The 16,943-nt window shown below is 34.1% G+C and overlaps 1 protein-coding gene and 1 long non-coding RNA gene across 2 annotated transcripts; both read right to left on the reverse strand.

Moving 5' to 3' along the window:
• Positions 1–970: 970 nt before the first annotated feature.
• On the reverse strand, positions 971–10,135 carry LOC134244321 (nonsense-mediated mRNA decay factor SMG9-like). The gene is made up of 11 exons (XM_062726580.1): positions 9,946–10,135; positions 9,789–9,869; positions 9,105–9,300; positions 8,293–8,381; positions 4,612–4,724; positions 4,033–4,144; positions 3,730–3,825; positions 3,398–3,483; positions 3,037–3,137; positions 1,173–1,280; positions 971–1,089 (listed from the first exon to the last, which is right to left on the reverse strand). The coding sequence occupies exons 1-11, from the start codon at positions 10,024–10,026 to the stop codon at positions 971–973; spliced, it is 1,182 nt and encodes a 393-aa protein (XP_062582564.1). The 5' UTR covers positions 10,027–10,135.
• A 2,006-nt stretch (positions 10,136–12,141) lies between these two features.
• On the reverse strand, positions 12,142–16,532 carry LOC134244309 (uncharacterized). Its single transcript, XR_009987193.1, has 3 exons — positions 16,361–16,532; positions 12,479–12,547; positions 12,142–12,228 (listed from the first exon to the last, which is right to left on the reverse strand). It is a non-coding gene; the product is annotated as an uncharacterized LOC134244309 (long non-coding RNA).
• Positions 16,533–16,943: the final 411 nt, after the last annotated feature.

Genomic DNA, 16,943 nt, shown 5'->3' on the forward strand with positions numbered 1-16,943 from the left:
CACATTGGTCTCTCTTGTGTTCTCAATTTTGAAGAGAAACATTTGCTTATCATGGCTTTGCACTTAGTTTGCTTAATATCCAGGAGAAGGAAAATGTTCAAGGTATTTATAGAGTTCACTAAATGCTCATTTCAACCCTACCCTAATTGAGAATTCCTGACTGTCGGGCCACAGCTTATCTTAAATGGTAAGAAGAGGCAACCTTGCTCATTATAATCAGACACAGTAAAACTGGGTTATAACAAAGTTTTCTCTGACAATGTTGTGTCCGTAATTCGTTATATCCGGCATGGAATCTGTTAAATTTATATGTTTCCAAGATAACTTCGCTATAACCAGTGTGGTAAACTAGGGTAGCCTCTGTACCTACATTAACAGGCTTATTATACTGTGGAGAGAAGAGGAAAGAATTTATGCATTTCACCATATGTTCATTAAACTACAGAACCCGACCATTGGGCCACAATTTTTAGAAAAATTGCTTTCAAATACTATACATTTTTATTTACATTGTCCCATATGGTTGAAGAGATTATCTATGTAATATTTATGATGCTAAATTGACACAGTTTGCTGGGAGATTATGTTACTTGCAATCTAAAAATGATTGCAAAGAAAGTGAATAGAATCTGCATTAAAAAAATACTGTTGATGTAATATTTCCACATTTCTTCAATATCTACTTCTGATAGTTTAAATCTACTTTTTAACCAACCTTGCTAACATGTATGCAGCCAGATGATATTTGATTACTGTAAACCAACTTTATTCGCGACGACTTTATTTCGCGATTTATCGGGAGTAAACTAGTTCACAACGAGTAATTTTCGCGATCAAGTCTTTCTGGAACTATTTTTGATAGAAAAAGAGACTTTAGGGACCAGTTCGCGGCGAGAAATATTCGCGATGACAATGTTCTTGCGAACCTCGCGAAAATTTCTTGCACGCGAATAAAAGTTGGTTTACAGTATCACTTACCATGAGATTCTTTCTTATTTTCCATATTTGGAAACAGATACAAGTTGATGTCGGTTGGCTGATGTTTCGGTAACCCTGACAACAGGTTTCCACTTGCCATAGACACTTCCCCTGCAAAACATTAACAAAGCAAGGAAAGTGAAACCAAGGGAGATAACTTCAACTGGATCGTTAGAAATTGATACCATTGGTACCTTTTAATTTGAGCTTTGAGGTCTCCAGCATCTTGGAGAGTGTTGTTTGCATAGCCTGGTGTGTTTCTCTGCTGAAATGATCTCTGGTGCATTTGTTCTGCACGAACACTATAAATAGTAAAACTTATTTGATTAAATCACAGAGTGTATGTAATTCTTAAGTTTATTTTTAAAATCATGAAATAATTGACTTCTTAAACATTAAAATTTCTTTGCATCAGAAAACCAAAGAAAAAAAGTTTTGAATTTCAATTATAAACAAGAGGCCCACAGGCTTTATTGGTCAAACAAGTATCATGTATCAACTTTTGTGAAAGTTTTCAACCAGAGGCCATGAAATCAAAGGTTGAAAGAGGCAGCATCGCTCATCATAACTATACGCTTGGTTTGACTGCTTAATTCCCAGAGACAGAGCAACGGATCAAAGAAATAATGCATTTTCACAAACACTACAAATGATAAAAATTATTCGATTAACCACAAAGTGAATGTAATTCTTTAGTTTATTTCTAAAATCATAAAATAACTGACTTCTGGAACATTAAAATTACTTTGCATCAGAAAACTGAAAAAATGAACCAGTTAAACAAGACAGAATAACATTTAAAAATTTCATGTTTCAAATGAACATTTTCAACCTGAAATTAAAGTTTGAAAGAGGCAGCATCGCTCATCATAACTATACACTTGGTTTGACTGCTTAATTCCCAGAGGCAGAGCAACGGATCAAAGAAATAATGCATTTTCACTATATTACAGTAGTATCACCACCTCACAGGAACCCATGGCACTGGAGCCACATATTTCATAATTTTTAAAAAGTCATGCTTGCTCATCATAACTATGCATTCAATTTGTTCCTTTAATACTCAGGAGCAGATAAAATGTTTGAAAGACATAGTGCATTTTCACTATATAATCAACAGAGCCCCACCATAGCACCAGAACGCTTGACCCTGAATTTTGTAATTTTGGAAAAGGCACCCTTGCTAATCGTAACCTTGCACTTTGATCGTCAGCTTACTTCCTAAGAGAAGAGATTTTTCAAAAGAATAAAAATTAATTTTCACTTAGTAATCATTACTGCCCTGCTCTAACACCAGAATCCCAGACCCAGGAGCCATGACATTCACATTTTGGATGAGGCACTCTTGCTCATCATTATCATGCACCCAGCTCATTGGCTTCATACCCATGAGGAGATTTTCAAAGAATTAAAGCATTTTCACTTTTTAATGATAAGATCCCCACCCAAACACCAGAACCCCTGTCCGAGGGGCCATGGAATTCATAATTTGAAGGAGGCACCCTTCCTCATCAACTATGCATTTACACATAGTTTGTTTAACTCCCTGGAAAAGAGAAAAAAGATTTTTGAAAAGAAATAATTCATTTTCACTATATATTCAACAGAGCCCCACCCTAGCACTAGAACACCTGACCCTGAAGCTATGAATTACACAATTTTGGTAGAGGGCTCAATGGTTATTACAGTCCTGCCAACAGTTTCCTTTCTTGATGTTTGGGAGTAAAGAAGAATATTTCTACAATATGCTTTTAACCCCACCCATCAGGCCTCCGTGAAGGGAGCCAAAAATTTAATTTAACAATTTTCACATTCCTTCACCAATAAATGATATTTGTCAAAATTGAAATTGGTTCAGTGGAACCAAAGAGTTCACATGAGTAAACTCAGGTGACCTAAAAATTTAATCTGTACCTAGAAGTTTGTGATTTTGAATTTTTGTAATTTTGATTGAAAAAACTGAACATATGCAAAAAGGACTTGTATTTGAGACTCATGATTGTGTCTGGAGTAGTTCAGGTGACTACAATATCTTCAAATGTTTTCACATAAACCAACCGATTCTTGGGTAGTAATCATTAGTGTCCTCAGATCCTGATGAGCTATCGTGACTGGAGGAGGGGGTGGAGGGCTTCAACATCTCAGCTGTCTGTAGAAATCTGTCAAACAGACAATTGTAATGAATAAAAAGAAACCAGAAGTCTCTGCTGAGACTGTAGCTCTACTGGTCTGTACATATAACAAAGGAAAGGCAGCACTTGGATTTGAAACTTTGCAACAGACAGCAATAAACAACTCACCTGATTAGATCAATATCTGCAAAATGGACCAGCCCTTAACAACCGACTTGATAAGATTAATATCTTGTACCAGTCTTGAACTACTCACCTGATAAGGTTGATATCTGTGAACCACTCACCTGATAAGGTTGATATCTGTGAACCAATCTTGAACAACTAAGATAATGTGACACACTGACATCATGAATGCTGCTTGGTGCAGGGACTGAAATGAAAACAACGATAGCTATTTAGTACATATACACAGGGTAAAATTTTATACAAATCATTACCCAAGACATTATACATGTAATTGAAAAGGAGAAGCAGTGCATTTGTTGCATTTAAAAATTATCTCCATTCACACAGAGAGTTGTTTTCCTTTTATAGGTCAGTCCTGTACCCGTACGACCTTAACATTCAGAATCAAGACAGAGTTTAAACTGTAAAGATGAGTGCTTTGCTCAGTCACCTGCATTTCCACACAGTTTTCAGCAGTGCTGTACTCTGGAGGGATCTTTTTCTCTTGTCGAATCATTTTGTCAAGAACAGATGGGCTCATGATTGGCTGAAGAAAAAAAGAAACAATAACTGTGTTTGCATCAAGATGGCAAAATAGAATACATGGAATTATTTTACCCCTGTAAAAATTTGTCAACTTTCAACAAATAAAAAATTAGACAATACTGAGAAACAGATTTTATTGGATCACATTTGTACCTTTGCTCTAACAAGTAAAATGGCAATGAAATGTAAATTTATAGAAATGGCAAACCTGAGAATCTAAGAATATAGTTCTCTCTCCTGTCACAAACATATTAATCCCACTGGTCTGGTGTTCACATAATTCTTTACTGTCTCTACTTTGTGGTGGAAATATGTACTGCCTGTCCCATGAAAAAAATTCTAATTTTATTGTCCATTCAAAATATATCTAGGTGCATATAAAGTAAAGGTAACTAGTACATTGTATTCTCATCTTTAAAGGTACTCAGAGAGGACTACTTTGCCCTGGTCACTCATCTGAAAAATTGAGGTCAGATCTAGCATCCAAAGCTAGTCTGGTAGTGTTCATACCTAGATGCACCATCCAAGCAAGTTTGGTTGGGGTAGGGCTTATTATAACTTGGGAATGGACTTACTCCTCAAACTTTAACTGGGACACTGATGCTAAGGCTGACACCCATGCTAGGGGTATTGCATAAGCTCATTCTGACTTTGTTGAGGTGAGCTATTCTTGAAAGGGGCATTAAACAAAAAAAAAGTTTTCTATGATAAAAATTACATTTCATTGTTGTAAATAAGTCCCATTCCAGACTATTGGTGAAATTATTCTATACTGGAAATTAATCACCTTGTACTGTCTGAGGGGTTGTTTCCTGCCAGCAGAGATAATATGGTGGATTTTCCAGAACCCTGAAGTCCAAGAACTCCTACCACAAAGAAATCTGTTTGATCCAGTAAAACCTATAACAGAGATACAACAGAGTTACCAATTTACCAGTGAAGTAAAACATACAACAGAGTGAGATAAATCTTCAAAAGAGAGATTAAACCTACAACAGAGTGAGATAAAACTTACAACAGATTGAAATAAAACCTACAACAGAGTGAAGTAAAACCTATAAAAGAGTGAGATAAACCTACAACAGATTGAAATAAAACCTATAGACCTTAAATAGAGTGGGATAAAACCTACAACAGAGATAAAATCTATAACAGAGTGAGTTAAACCTACAATAGATTGAAATAAAACTTAAACAGAGTAAGATAAAATCTAACACAGAGTGAGGTAAATCCTAAAGTGAGATAAAACCTACAAAAGAGTGAGATAAAATCTACAACTGAGTTAGATAAAACCTACAAAGGAGTGAAGTAAATTCTACAACAGAGTGAGATAAAACCTACAACAGAGTGAAATAAAACAACAGAGATAAAACCTACAACAGAGTTAGATAAAACTTACAACAGAGTTAGATAAAACTTACAACAGAGTGAGGTAAATTCTACAACAGAGTGAGAAAAAACCTACAATAGAGTGAGATAAAACCTACAACAGAGTGAGATAAAACCTACAACTGAGTTAGATAAAACCTGCAACAGTTCGATAAAACCTACAACAGAGTTAGATAAAACCTACAACATACAACAGAGTTAGATAAATCCTACAACAGAGGGAAGTAAATTCTACAACAGAGTGACATAAACCTACAACAGAGTGAGATAAAACCTACAACAGAGTGAAGTAAATTCTACAACAGAGTGAGATAAAACCTACAACAGAGTGAGATAAAACCTACAACAGAGTGAAGTAAAAACTACAACAGATTAGATAAAACTTAGAAAAGAGTGAAGTAAATTCTACAACAAAGTGAGGTTAAATCTACAACTGAGTTTGATAAAACCTACAAAAGAGTGAAGTAAATTCTACAACAGAGTGAGATAAAACCTACAACAGAGTGAGATAAAACCTACAACAGAGTGAAATAAAGCTTACTACAGAGTGAGATAAAACCTACAACAGAGTGAAATAAAGCTTACTACAGAGTGAGATAAAACCTACAACAGAGTGAGATAAAGCTTACTACAGAGTGAGATAAAACCTACAATAGAGTTAGATAAAACCTACAACAGAGTGACGTAAAATCTACAACTGAGTTAGATAAAATGATGTCCAAGAACTCCTACCACAAAGAAATCTGTTTGATCCAGTAAAACCTATAACAGAGATACAACAGAGTTACCAATTTACCAGTGAAGTAAAACATACAACAGAGTGAGATAAATCTTCAAAAGATGAGATTAAACCTACAACAGAGTGAGATAAAACTTACAACAGATTGAAATAAAACCTACAACAGAGTGAAGTAAAACCTATAAAAGAGTGAGATAAACCTACAACAGATTGAAATAAAACCTATAGACCTTAAATAGAGTGGGATAAAACCTACAACAGAGATAAAATCTATAACAGAGTGAGTTAAACCTACAATAGATTGAAATAAAACTTAAACAGAGTAAGATAAAATCTAACACAGAGTGAGGTAAATCCTAAAGTGAGATAAAACCTACAAAAGAGTGAGATAAAATCTACAACTGAGTTAGATAAAACCTACAAAGGAGTGAAGTAAATTCTACAACAGAGTGAGATAAAACCTACAACAGAGTGAAATAAAACAACAGAGATAAAACCTACAACAGAGTTAGATAAAACTTACAACAGAGTTAGATAAAACCTACAACAGAGTGAGGTAAATTCTACAACAGAGTGAGAAAAAACCTACAATAGAGTGAGATAAAACCTACAACAGAGTGAGATAAATCCTACAACTGAGTTAGATAAAACCTGCAACAGTTCGATAAAACCTACAACAGAGTTAGATAAAACCTACAACATACAACAGAGTTAGATAAATCCTACAACAGAGGGGAGTAAATTCTACAACAGAGTGACATAAACCTACAACAGAGTGAGATAAAACCTACAACAGAGTGAAGTAAATTCTACAACAGAGTGAGATAAAACCTACAACAGAGTGAGATAAAACCTACAACAGAGTGAAGTAAAAACTACAACAGAGTTAGATAAAACTTAGAAAAGAGTGAAGTAAATTCTACAACAAAGTGAGGTTAAATCTACAACTGAGTTTGATAAAACCTACAAAAGAGTGAAGTAAATTCTACAACAGAGTGAGATAAAACCTACAACAGAGTGAGATAAAACCTACAACAGAGTGAAATAAAGCTTACTACAGAGTGAGATAAAACCTACAACAGAGTGAAATAAAGCTTACTACAGAGTGAGATAAAACCTACAACAGAGTGAGATAAAGCTTACTACAGAGTGAGATAAAACCTACATTAGAGTTAGATAAAACCTACAACAGAGTGACGTAAAATCTACAACTGAGTTAGATAAAACCTACAAAAGAGTGAAGTAAATTCTACAACAGAGTGAGATAAAACCTACAACAGAGTGAGATAAAACCTACAACAGAGTGAAATAAAGCTTACTACAGAGTGAGATAAAACCTACAACAGAGTGAAATAAAGCTTACTACAGAGTGAGATAAAACCTACAACAGAGTGAAATAAAGCTTACTACAGAGTGAGATAAAACCTAAAACAGAGTGAGATAAAACCTTAAACAGAGTGAGATAAAACCTACAATAGAGTGAGATAAAACCTACAACAGATTGAGGTAAAATCTACAACTGAGTTAGATAAAACCTACAACTGAGTTAGAAAAAACCTACAACTGAGTTAGATAAAACCTACAACAGAGTTAGATAAAACCTACAAAAGAGTGAAGTAAATTCTACAAGAGTGAGATAAAACCTACAATAGAGTGAGATGAAACCTACAACAGAGTTAGATAAAACCTACAACAGAGTGAGATAAAACCTACAACAGAGATAGGTAAAATCTACAACTGAGTTAGATAAAACCTACAAAAGAGTGAAGTAAATTCTACAAGAGTGAGATAAAACCTACAACAGAGTGAGGTGAAATCTACAACTGAGATAAAACCTACAAAAGAGTGAAGTAAAATCTACAATAGAGTGAGATAAAACCTACAATAGAGTGAGGTAAAATCTACAACAGACTGAGATAAAACCTACATCAAACTGAGATAAAACTTACAACTCAATCAAGTAAGACCTACAAAAGAATGAACTAAAACCTACATCAGAACAAAATAAAACCTACAACAGAAAGAAGATAAACCTACAATAGATTGAAATAAAACCTACACCAGAATAAAGTAAAACCTACAACAGAATGGACTAAAGCCTACAACAACAGAATGAAGTGAATCCTACAACAAAATAAAGTAAAATCTGAAACAAAATAACATAAAATCCCCAGCAGAGTAAAGTAAAACCTTCTTGCACAACTCACTTAAGATAGACACTTAACATCACTGATAAATTTTATGGCCTGAAAATCTCCATCATTTGGTAATATATTGGCACATATCATGTGATCAAAATAAATCTTGTTAAGATTGAGATATTGACAAAAAGATTCTAACTTCCATTCCTGCGTCGCTCCATTGATGACAGTCGTCTACAATCCTTATGCTTTGGTTCATTTCAAGGGGAGCAGAGAGTCGACTGGATCCTACAATAATATAAGTACACAGTTAAAGTTAATTTGAAGGAAGCTCTAAATATTAACAAAAAGTGGTTGAAAAGTTGAAAACATCACAGACTGAAGTCCTTAATAATACTATTTACAATGTATATCAGTAATTTCTCTTTTAAATCAACTGCAAAGGCTAAGGGTCCTAGGTTTGTGAACCAATCTCCATGTCCTTTACAAAAATTACTTTGTAAAAAGAGATGTTTGTAAAACACTTATGCCCCCCTCCCCAAAATAATTAGATTTTTTTAAGTCCAAGGGGTATACTGTAAAATCACATATTTTCGTGGGGTCAAATTTTCGTGGTTTGAGGAAAAAATGTTGGTTCGTGGGGATTTGATTTCGTGGATGAAGAACTTTTTAGTAGTTGTGCATATGCAAATTTACATTTCGTGGTGGACATAAATTCGTGGGTATCTTCATACCACGAAAACTAAACCCTCACGAAAATTAGTGATTTCACAGTAACTTTCTCAGAAAGGGCTCGATCGTACCCAAATCAGAACTTGACCTCGATATTCATTTGATAAAATATGTATACTAAATTTCATTTTAGTATGTACAATGGTTGTGAAGAAAATGAACAGAAATTTATGATTTCTAAGGTGCATTTATATTAGTTGAAGTGATTAAGGAAAACACTATTCTATGGTATATGTTCATATTAAAAGAATTGACACAAAAACATTCGACAGATTTTACCATCCGTCTGGACGATTCCTGCAGGAATTCGGTGCGAGGCTGAGGGGATCTGAGATGGAGTAGTTTCCCCTGATGGTACAGAAGCTGAGCTTGATGGGAATGTCTCATCTCTTGGTCTTATCGCCATGACAACAGGCTTGTCTGGCTTGTTTGTAGACGAAGTTGAAGATGGGCTCGTACTAAGAGTGCTTCCACCCTTAAAAAATGCATTAAAATCAGGTAAACTGAACATTCTAAGTGTAGAAGTAACTTTTTTAAATTGGTATTAAAATTGGTTAATAAACAGAGACATAAATAGCAGTGATGTTCAGATGTTCAGAACTTCAGGATAATAAATATACTGGTATGTTGCTGATCCTATTGCATTGTACATGCATTTTTGAATTCATGCACTATATGTTCTTGCAAGAATATCTACAAAAGTTTAAACAAAAATAAACTTGCTTTGATTTAATTGAAATATTACAGATAAAAACGTTCTTCATTTAAAGTCGGCACATTTCAGGCTTCATGCAGTTAATGCAACTAACACAATGTCATGTGACGTCAGAGTCTAGACACACCATATATGTCATGTGCGGTTTGACGTGCCTGATCAAAATTAAAGTTGAATAAGTATCTGGGCTATCCCTAACGGTTGCTCTTTCAACATATTATGTGAATTGCCATAAAAAATATTCAAACCGAGTCCAGAGCAGCAGGTTTGGCCAAAATGATAGTTGGCTTTGATGACTGGTAATCTCCATCATATGCCTCCCTTTCAATCTGAAATAGAACACATAAATCTTAACTTTATAGCAGGGTTCATTAATTTTATGTCTTGTGATAAGTGATTATTAACCTTTCTATTGCCACTGTTTGGACCACCGCCCCTTCTCCTGGGTCTCCTTCTACCTCGATCTCCTCTTTCTGGGTCAGACATTATCCTGTTTTAACGGCAATTCTTTAAGTCAATCAAATTATTTCTGATACCACGCTATTTAAATTTAAAGGACGTCTTCTGGCTCAGTGACTGGCGTCTGGCCACTGGCCTACTTTCATTTAACAAATTTGAGTATTCCGAACCCGACACATTTAAATATGATAAATGGGTTTGACTTTCTCATTAAGATGCACATCTCTTATTTTATCCACTCCATTTTCGGAAGAAGTTGCACAAAAATACTCTTTCGACTGAAAAATATTTCGTAATAAGTAAAATTAAATATAAATAATTTTAAAAATAAGAATCTGCTATCTAGAACAGTTTGAGTATTTCAAATGTTCTGCAATAATAATAACCGCCTCCCCCTCTTTCGTAGCGTTTTTCTTTATCATAAATGTTTTTGACGGACACAAGCTACTATTTAGTGGATATTACTAAAAAAAAAATTGTTTTATTCTATTTCTTTTTGAAAAAATGTTTTTATTACCATACTAAATTACTGTTACAAAACTTTTATAAAAAGATTTTAAATAAATTTTGTTTCATTTTATTGCAATTTTCATTACGATGTTTCATAGTTTTACGACCAAATCTCTAATAAACAAATGCTCTATAAATAAATGATCATACATAAATGATGATGATCCGTTATTTTTCCCCTTCTACCCGGCAAAATTGCTTGCGATTGCTTGAGAGTTGAAATACAAATACCGCAATATGCATATTTATTTCCTATCTAGCTTGTAACACGAGCTTTGATTGGTTACAAAGTCGGGTGTAAATATCCGTGCACCCGACTTGAGCCGGGTGTAAATAAAACGTGACGTCACAATGCATACATTCTCTATGATAAATATCTTATCGATAGATTGAGACACACTTTGATGTTTACAAAGCATTCTTATGGATACAAAGGAAATAAATTCGTTATCCAGGTTCAATCAAGGGTGTACGGGGATTTACCCCGGGTTGTATTCCATACACCCTTCGGCCTGCGGCCTCAGGGTGTATGGAATACAACCCGGGGTAAATCCCCGTACACCCTTGATTGAACCTGGATAACTAATATTATATCCCTGCTTGAAAAGTGGGAGGTATATAATAATCGGGATGTCCGTCCGTCTGCAGGCACGTAGCATCGATTTTGAAAGGGGGGGGGGCAGCCACAGAAATTTTTTTTTTACTTACCTTAAAAATTTTAAAAGCAAAAAAAAAAAAAAAATAAATAAATAAATAAAAATCCTATTTCGTGGGGGTTGGGGGGGGGGTTGGGGGTTGGGGGTTGGATTGAGGCAAACTTTTTTCACTACCAACTCCTTTCAATATCCATTTTTTAAGCTTACAATACCATATTTCCTTTATATTACTTAATTTAAGTATAAAGTGGGGGGGGGGGGGGGGGGCAACCAGCCTTTCTATAGTTTACAAACCGTAAACTATAGTTAACGATCTGATAAATATAGTTTCACGATTTGTGAAACTATGATTAACAACTCTTACCTATAGTTTACGATTGTAAACTATAGTTTACAAACGTGAATCTATGTTTATCAACAAAATCTATTGTTAACGCTTATTACAGACAGATAAACTTAGATTATCATTCGTAAACTATAGTTAACAACCGTTAAATATAGTTTTACAGATGAAAACTATACTTAACGAATCGTTAACTATAGTTTACGATTTGTAAACTAGCTAGTTTATCTGCTAGCAACATCATCACTAAGCACTGATGTTGCTAGCAGATGCATTTGAAGCTTCTCTCTCCGATTCTAACCATAAAGATTCAACTTCCGAATCAGTATCAGTGTTGCAATCATCTGAGGCGTACTCTGCGGTGTCATCAGACGAAAAGGAGAGATCTTTAGTCACTTTCTCCTCTACATTACCTATGCCTACAAGTTGAATTTCATTTGAGAAAATCATTCCCTCCGAAACACTTTTCTCGATTGCATTCTTCTCCACACTGCCAATGTCTACAGATTCAATTTCATTGAAGAAAATTCTTCCCTCTGAAACACTTTCGATCACATTCTTTCCCACGCAGTCAATTTCTATAGATACAATTTCATCGAAGAAAACCGTACCCTCTGAAACAAGGGCCCGGACATTTTCAGGGGCACCAATGGCATCAAATGGCGATGCAATGGATACATTATCAGATATGAAATTTTGTACTTTCTGAACCATTGTGTCCTGTAATTAATAAATTGATAATTTAAAAACGTTACAAAGACAACTCTTAAATTTCTTTTAAGAGCGATGGTAACACTTTAGATATCGAGAAAATAAATGAATTTGTAACTACGTAAAGTTTTCCGTAATTAATGTGAGGTTTTTCTGTTTGGATCAGGCCGTTATATACATGTATAACTATTCCCTTTAATTAAAGTTACAAAAATTCAGTATACACGCATAATATCCTAAAATATTGATAAAAACTTACCTTCACAACACTCTTCTTTCTGTAGAAAACTACAACAATTATTTGCAGGACAATCCAACCGACAACAACCTGAAACAAAGCCACGATTTGGAAAATTCATATATTAAATAGTATATGGTGTAACTGCCACAGAAATTGTAAAAATTGATATTTTTGTAAGTTTTCTATAGAAAATTTATTTCTTTTAATATATACACTCTCGACAATAAGTATAAGAATATGTAAAATACGTTTTCGGTGAGATGTATGCTGAAAAAAGATACATGTACATGTATATAAGCTCTAGAACCTTCTCTACACTGCACACAAAAGAGTTCTGATTCAATGGTATTTTTCAGCAGTTAGTGTGATCTGCCCTTAGATCTCAATATAGACAAGCTAATTCAGAGAATTTGGGGTTCGGATCCCTCTGACTGAATTTGTAGAATTATTAAATGCATACATGTATACTGAAACGAATAAAATATGCCAATATGGATATAAAGATCTGATTGCTTATTCTTTGTTATGTGTATAGAAGATCCTTTTTTATATGGAATATTTATCACACTGTAATGATGATTTTATGAGTTTGTACAAGCCAGACCTCATAAATTTTTCATTTCAGATGCTGAATATTATCATTTAGTAAAAAAAAAAAAATCGGGAAAAAATAAGAAAAAGGAACGCCTGAGAATCGAAATCGAGACCTCTCACACAAGAAGCGAGAGACATACCACTTGACCACGGAATCGCTTCCAATACTGTAAGAGATTATATGCAAATATGAAGTCACATATATGTATATTCACGTTCGATATTGTCAAAATTTTACACAATGCATGGTGTCTAATTTAGCCTTTATTAAACAGTTCTAATAGATGTAATAAGAATATAAAGTCCGCGGAGAACCTGTTTTATACGTTATATTTACATCCACTGAATATTTTCTTCTTTATTTCTTAAGAAAACCCATTGCGTTCATCCCTGCATAAACTACATTAGGCATATCACCTGTACAGATTTCTTGATCAGTGGCCGTTCCATCAAAGAAACGTACAAAGACGTTCGCATCATTAACACAATAATAAATATTTATAGTCCTACTTAAAATGATAATTTAAACAGATATAAATATAAACAATAAAATGTCTTTCTTTGTTTGTTGTTACTGGAATGAACGGTCGCAGCTATTGCAGAAAAAATTTACATAACCCGCTTACTGCAACAGCTGCTTCCGTTCATTCTAGTAACAACAAACAAAGAAAGCATTTTATTGTTTAAATAACTCTTCTCATACCCCTGTGCTAAAAATAGCGACATGTAATACATGTACAATAAATACTAATGAAACAAACGGAGCGGGGCACTTTGAGAGGGATGAGAGAAGTCCAAGGGAGTTTTGGTATAAATTTACATTGCAAAAGCTCAAAATCTTATTGAAATATTGCCCGAAAACGATAGTGTTACATAAAGACAGAATGTATAAATTTACGACTTTGAACTTTGACCTTTTGACCTCAAAATCAAGAAGGGTCTTCCTTATGCCACAGGGAGTTGTTATGTAAAATTTCATTGCAAAAGCTCAAAGGGTTCTCGAGATATGGCGCGGAAACGAAATTGTTATAACAGACAGAATTTGCGAATTTATGACCTTGACCTTTTGACCTCAAAATCATTAGGGTTCTTCTTTAGTCCATAGGGAGTTGCTATGCAAAATTTCATTGCGAAAGCTCAAAGGGTTCTGGAGATATCGTGGAAACAAAAGCGTTACAGACAGACAGAAAGACGGACGAACGGACGGACAGACCCAAATTTATTTCCCCCACTTTTCAAGCGGGGACAAAAATAATTTTATAGTACATGTATTATTTAGCTATAGTAGTTTTAGATAAGCCAGAATTTAGCAATAGTTATTTCCCGTTGGCCGCCATATTGGGGGTCCAAATACTCTTATTCTTTCATTGTTCAAACAATTTTAAAGCAATATGAGCTGCAAATTGGACGTGGGAAAATTTTGTTGGAAATTTGTGATTAACTATTTCAATTACAGAAAAAAAAATTTATAAACTTCTCTGGTTCATATCAGCTCATATTGCTTTAAATTTTTAAATTTGCTATTTTGAATTAGAAATTTTTATTTTTCAGAGGTATATAAATTTTAAAAGCCCCTTAATTAAAAAAAATTTAAATAAATATTTTCCAACAAATATTTCTGCTACATCCTCTTAAACTTGGTGAGACAAAGGGAAGAAAAAGACAATCACAATGTGGCGGCCAACGAGAAGTAACTCTTGCTAAATTCAGGCCTATCAAAAACTATCTATCTTACTAAAGAAGATGGGGGATAAGGCGGGCGAAGTGCCTATAGTGCGACAGATAAGAAGTGAGAAATTAAATCTCAATTATATCTAAATTTTATTTGATATTTTATCTCGTATTAAAATATACTTAATGTAAAATCTCTACAATTTACAAAAATCTCACAAAGACTGAAAATATTTGCCTATGAAAAAGCATATACACACTGAAAGAACAAAATCGATTGTTTTCTCATACTTGAACAATATTTTTCAATATGAGTGGGTCTTCGCTCCATGTTTTATGAAAGATTATCCTAAAGGTTTGCAATAGAATATACAATTTTTGGTTTACAAAAACATGGAGCGAAGACCCACTATACCTCAAAAGTACACTTTTATGACCGAACATTGGCATATTTCTGAGAAATACTTTAAGTCCATTAAGTCAAAGGTCATATCACAAACCTGAATTAAATGCCCAATATCATCATGAGCCATGTAGCATAGTGGTTAGCGCGTAGTCTCAATCTCAAGGCAGTAAGATTCGTCGGATTTTTATTGCTAGGGGGTTCGAATCCCAAGAAACCAACTAGTATTTTTATAAAAGACAATTTTTTAACGATTTTTTTTCTCTTAGAAAAGGTATTTTTCTAATAATTCATAAATTTCAATAATGAGAAGTTAATTTAAATACTCAATTCACATATTGAACATGATTTCTTAATATCTGACGCTATAGGCACTCTGCCCGTCTTGTTCCCACATCTTCTTTGTAATCCATTCAAGAATTCTTAAAATTTTAAAAGGCCCAAATAAGTCATCTTCGCTAGCCAAGGGTTTCTGATACGCTACTCTCCTCATAAACCCTTGGCCTACGGTGTTCATAGAAATCGGGATTTTTTTCCAGAGTTCTGATTGGATTTCAGTACACCCAGGTCGACCAATCAGCAATTGTTATTTGTAAATGACGATATTTGCGTTCGGGATACATCTTCACTCTTTAATCTCGGAAATGAAAAACGCAAGAAAACAACGATCCGTAAGATAACAGTCAATTCTATGAATAGCCATGGTGTCATCCAATATCTTCTAAATATGTGATTAAGAATCTATATTGAAGCTTCAGATTTGTTCTATAAATAATGAATAAACATAACTCAATTATTGCTTCTTAATTATTCTGGAAAAAACTTTGATTTAATTTTTTTTAACACGTGTCTTTATTTCTGGCGATGACGCAATCTGTGCGTACCTGATAGTTTCGAGATCACGTGACGGAAAACAATCCCGTCTTTTCACTTCACCGTAGGCCAAGGGTTTATGAGGAGAAAAGCGTATCAGAAACCCTTGGCTAGCGAAGATGCAAATAAGTTAAATTAAATAATCATACAAGTGATTTCTATTCACTTATATATTGTGTTTGAATATTTTTCCTTGGGGTAAATACCGCATACCATACAGTAAAAATTAAATACCGGGGGTAAATAAACCGAATATTAACACTTCAAAAAATTTTTTTCAGTGTCAAAAAACATTTTGCACTGGTGTAGAAAAGTCCTTAAAACAACATATCGGAATAAAATACAGGAACCATATATACCAGTATAACTCCATAGGACGTTGGACACACAGGTTCGGGGACTTTTTGCAAACCAAGAGTTTGAAGAATTGTCTCCAGGAATGATGGATCGGGTTCACGACTAAAATGGAAAATCACCGATGAGTTAACATTTATTTCCCTTACCTAATTTCTAAGAAATCAAACATTAAGACACGTTTTGAAAAGATCTATTATTATTTTCAAATTTATTGTTCATTCTTAAACTTTAGACAAGCAGATATTTACCAGTATTATGTAATCCGCAAGTTTACAAGTGGTAACACTGGTCAAGAGAGCATCCATTCCACCGAAACAAAAAATCTTCCTTCTGATTGACATTTGATTGCGCCCATGGGAAAAGGGCCCTTATGGCAATTTTTATGCATTTTGACCTTTTCAGGGATTTTTATAGAGTAAGGTTAGAAGTTGTCAAATATGAAATTTTATGGTCCTGTCTCTACTCTAAGTAGGTTTTTTCTTCATTTTTATCAAAGATACTTTAAGAGGTTCATAATGACGTCATGTTTTTCAACAACGTCAAACGTTTTCAGAGTGAACGTAAAATGATTTTCTTCTGTAATTT

This window comes from Saccostrea cucullata, unplaced genomic scaffold, assembly GCF_032062105.1.
Source record: "Saccostrea cucullata isolate Sc308-1 unplaced genomic scaffold, CSIRO_AGI_Scuc_v1 ctg330, whole genome shotgun sequence".
Classification (NCBI taxonomy): Eukaryota; Metazoa; Mollusca; class Bivalvia; order Ostreida; family Ostreidae; genus Saccostrea; species Saccostrea cuccullata.

Coding starts and splice junctions, on each gene's coding strand:
- LOC134244321 (XM_062726580.1), bottom strand. CDS start 10,026: ATGTCTGACCCAGAAAGAGGAGATCGAGGTAGAAGGAGACCCAGGAGA. Junction 9,870..9,945: donor CAAACAGTGGCAATAGAAAG/GTTAATAATCAC, acceptor GTTCTATTTCAG/ATTGAAAGGGAGGCATATGA. Junction 1,281..3,036: donor TGATTACTACCCAAGAATCG/GTTGGTTTATGT, acceptor TACTATTTATAG/TGTTCGTGCAGAACAAATGC.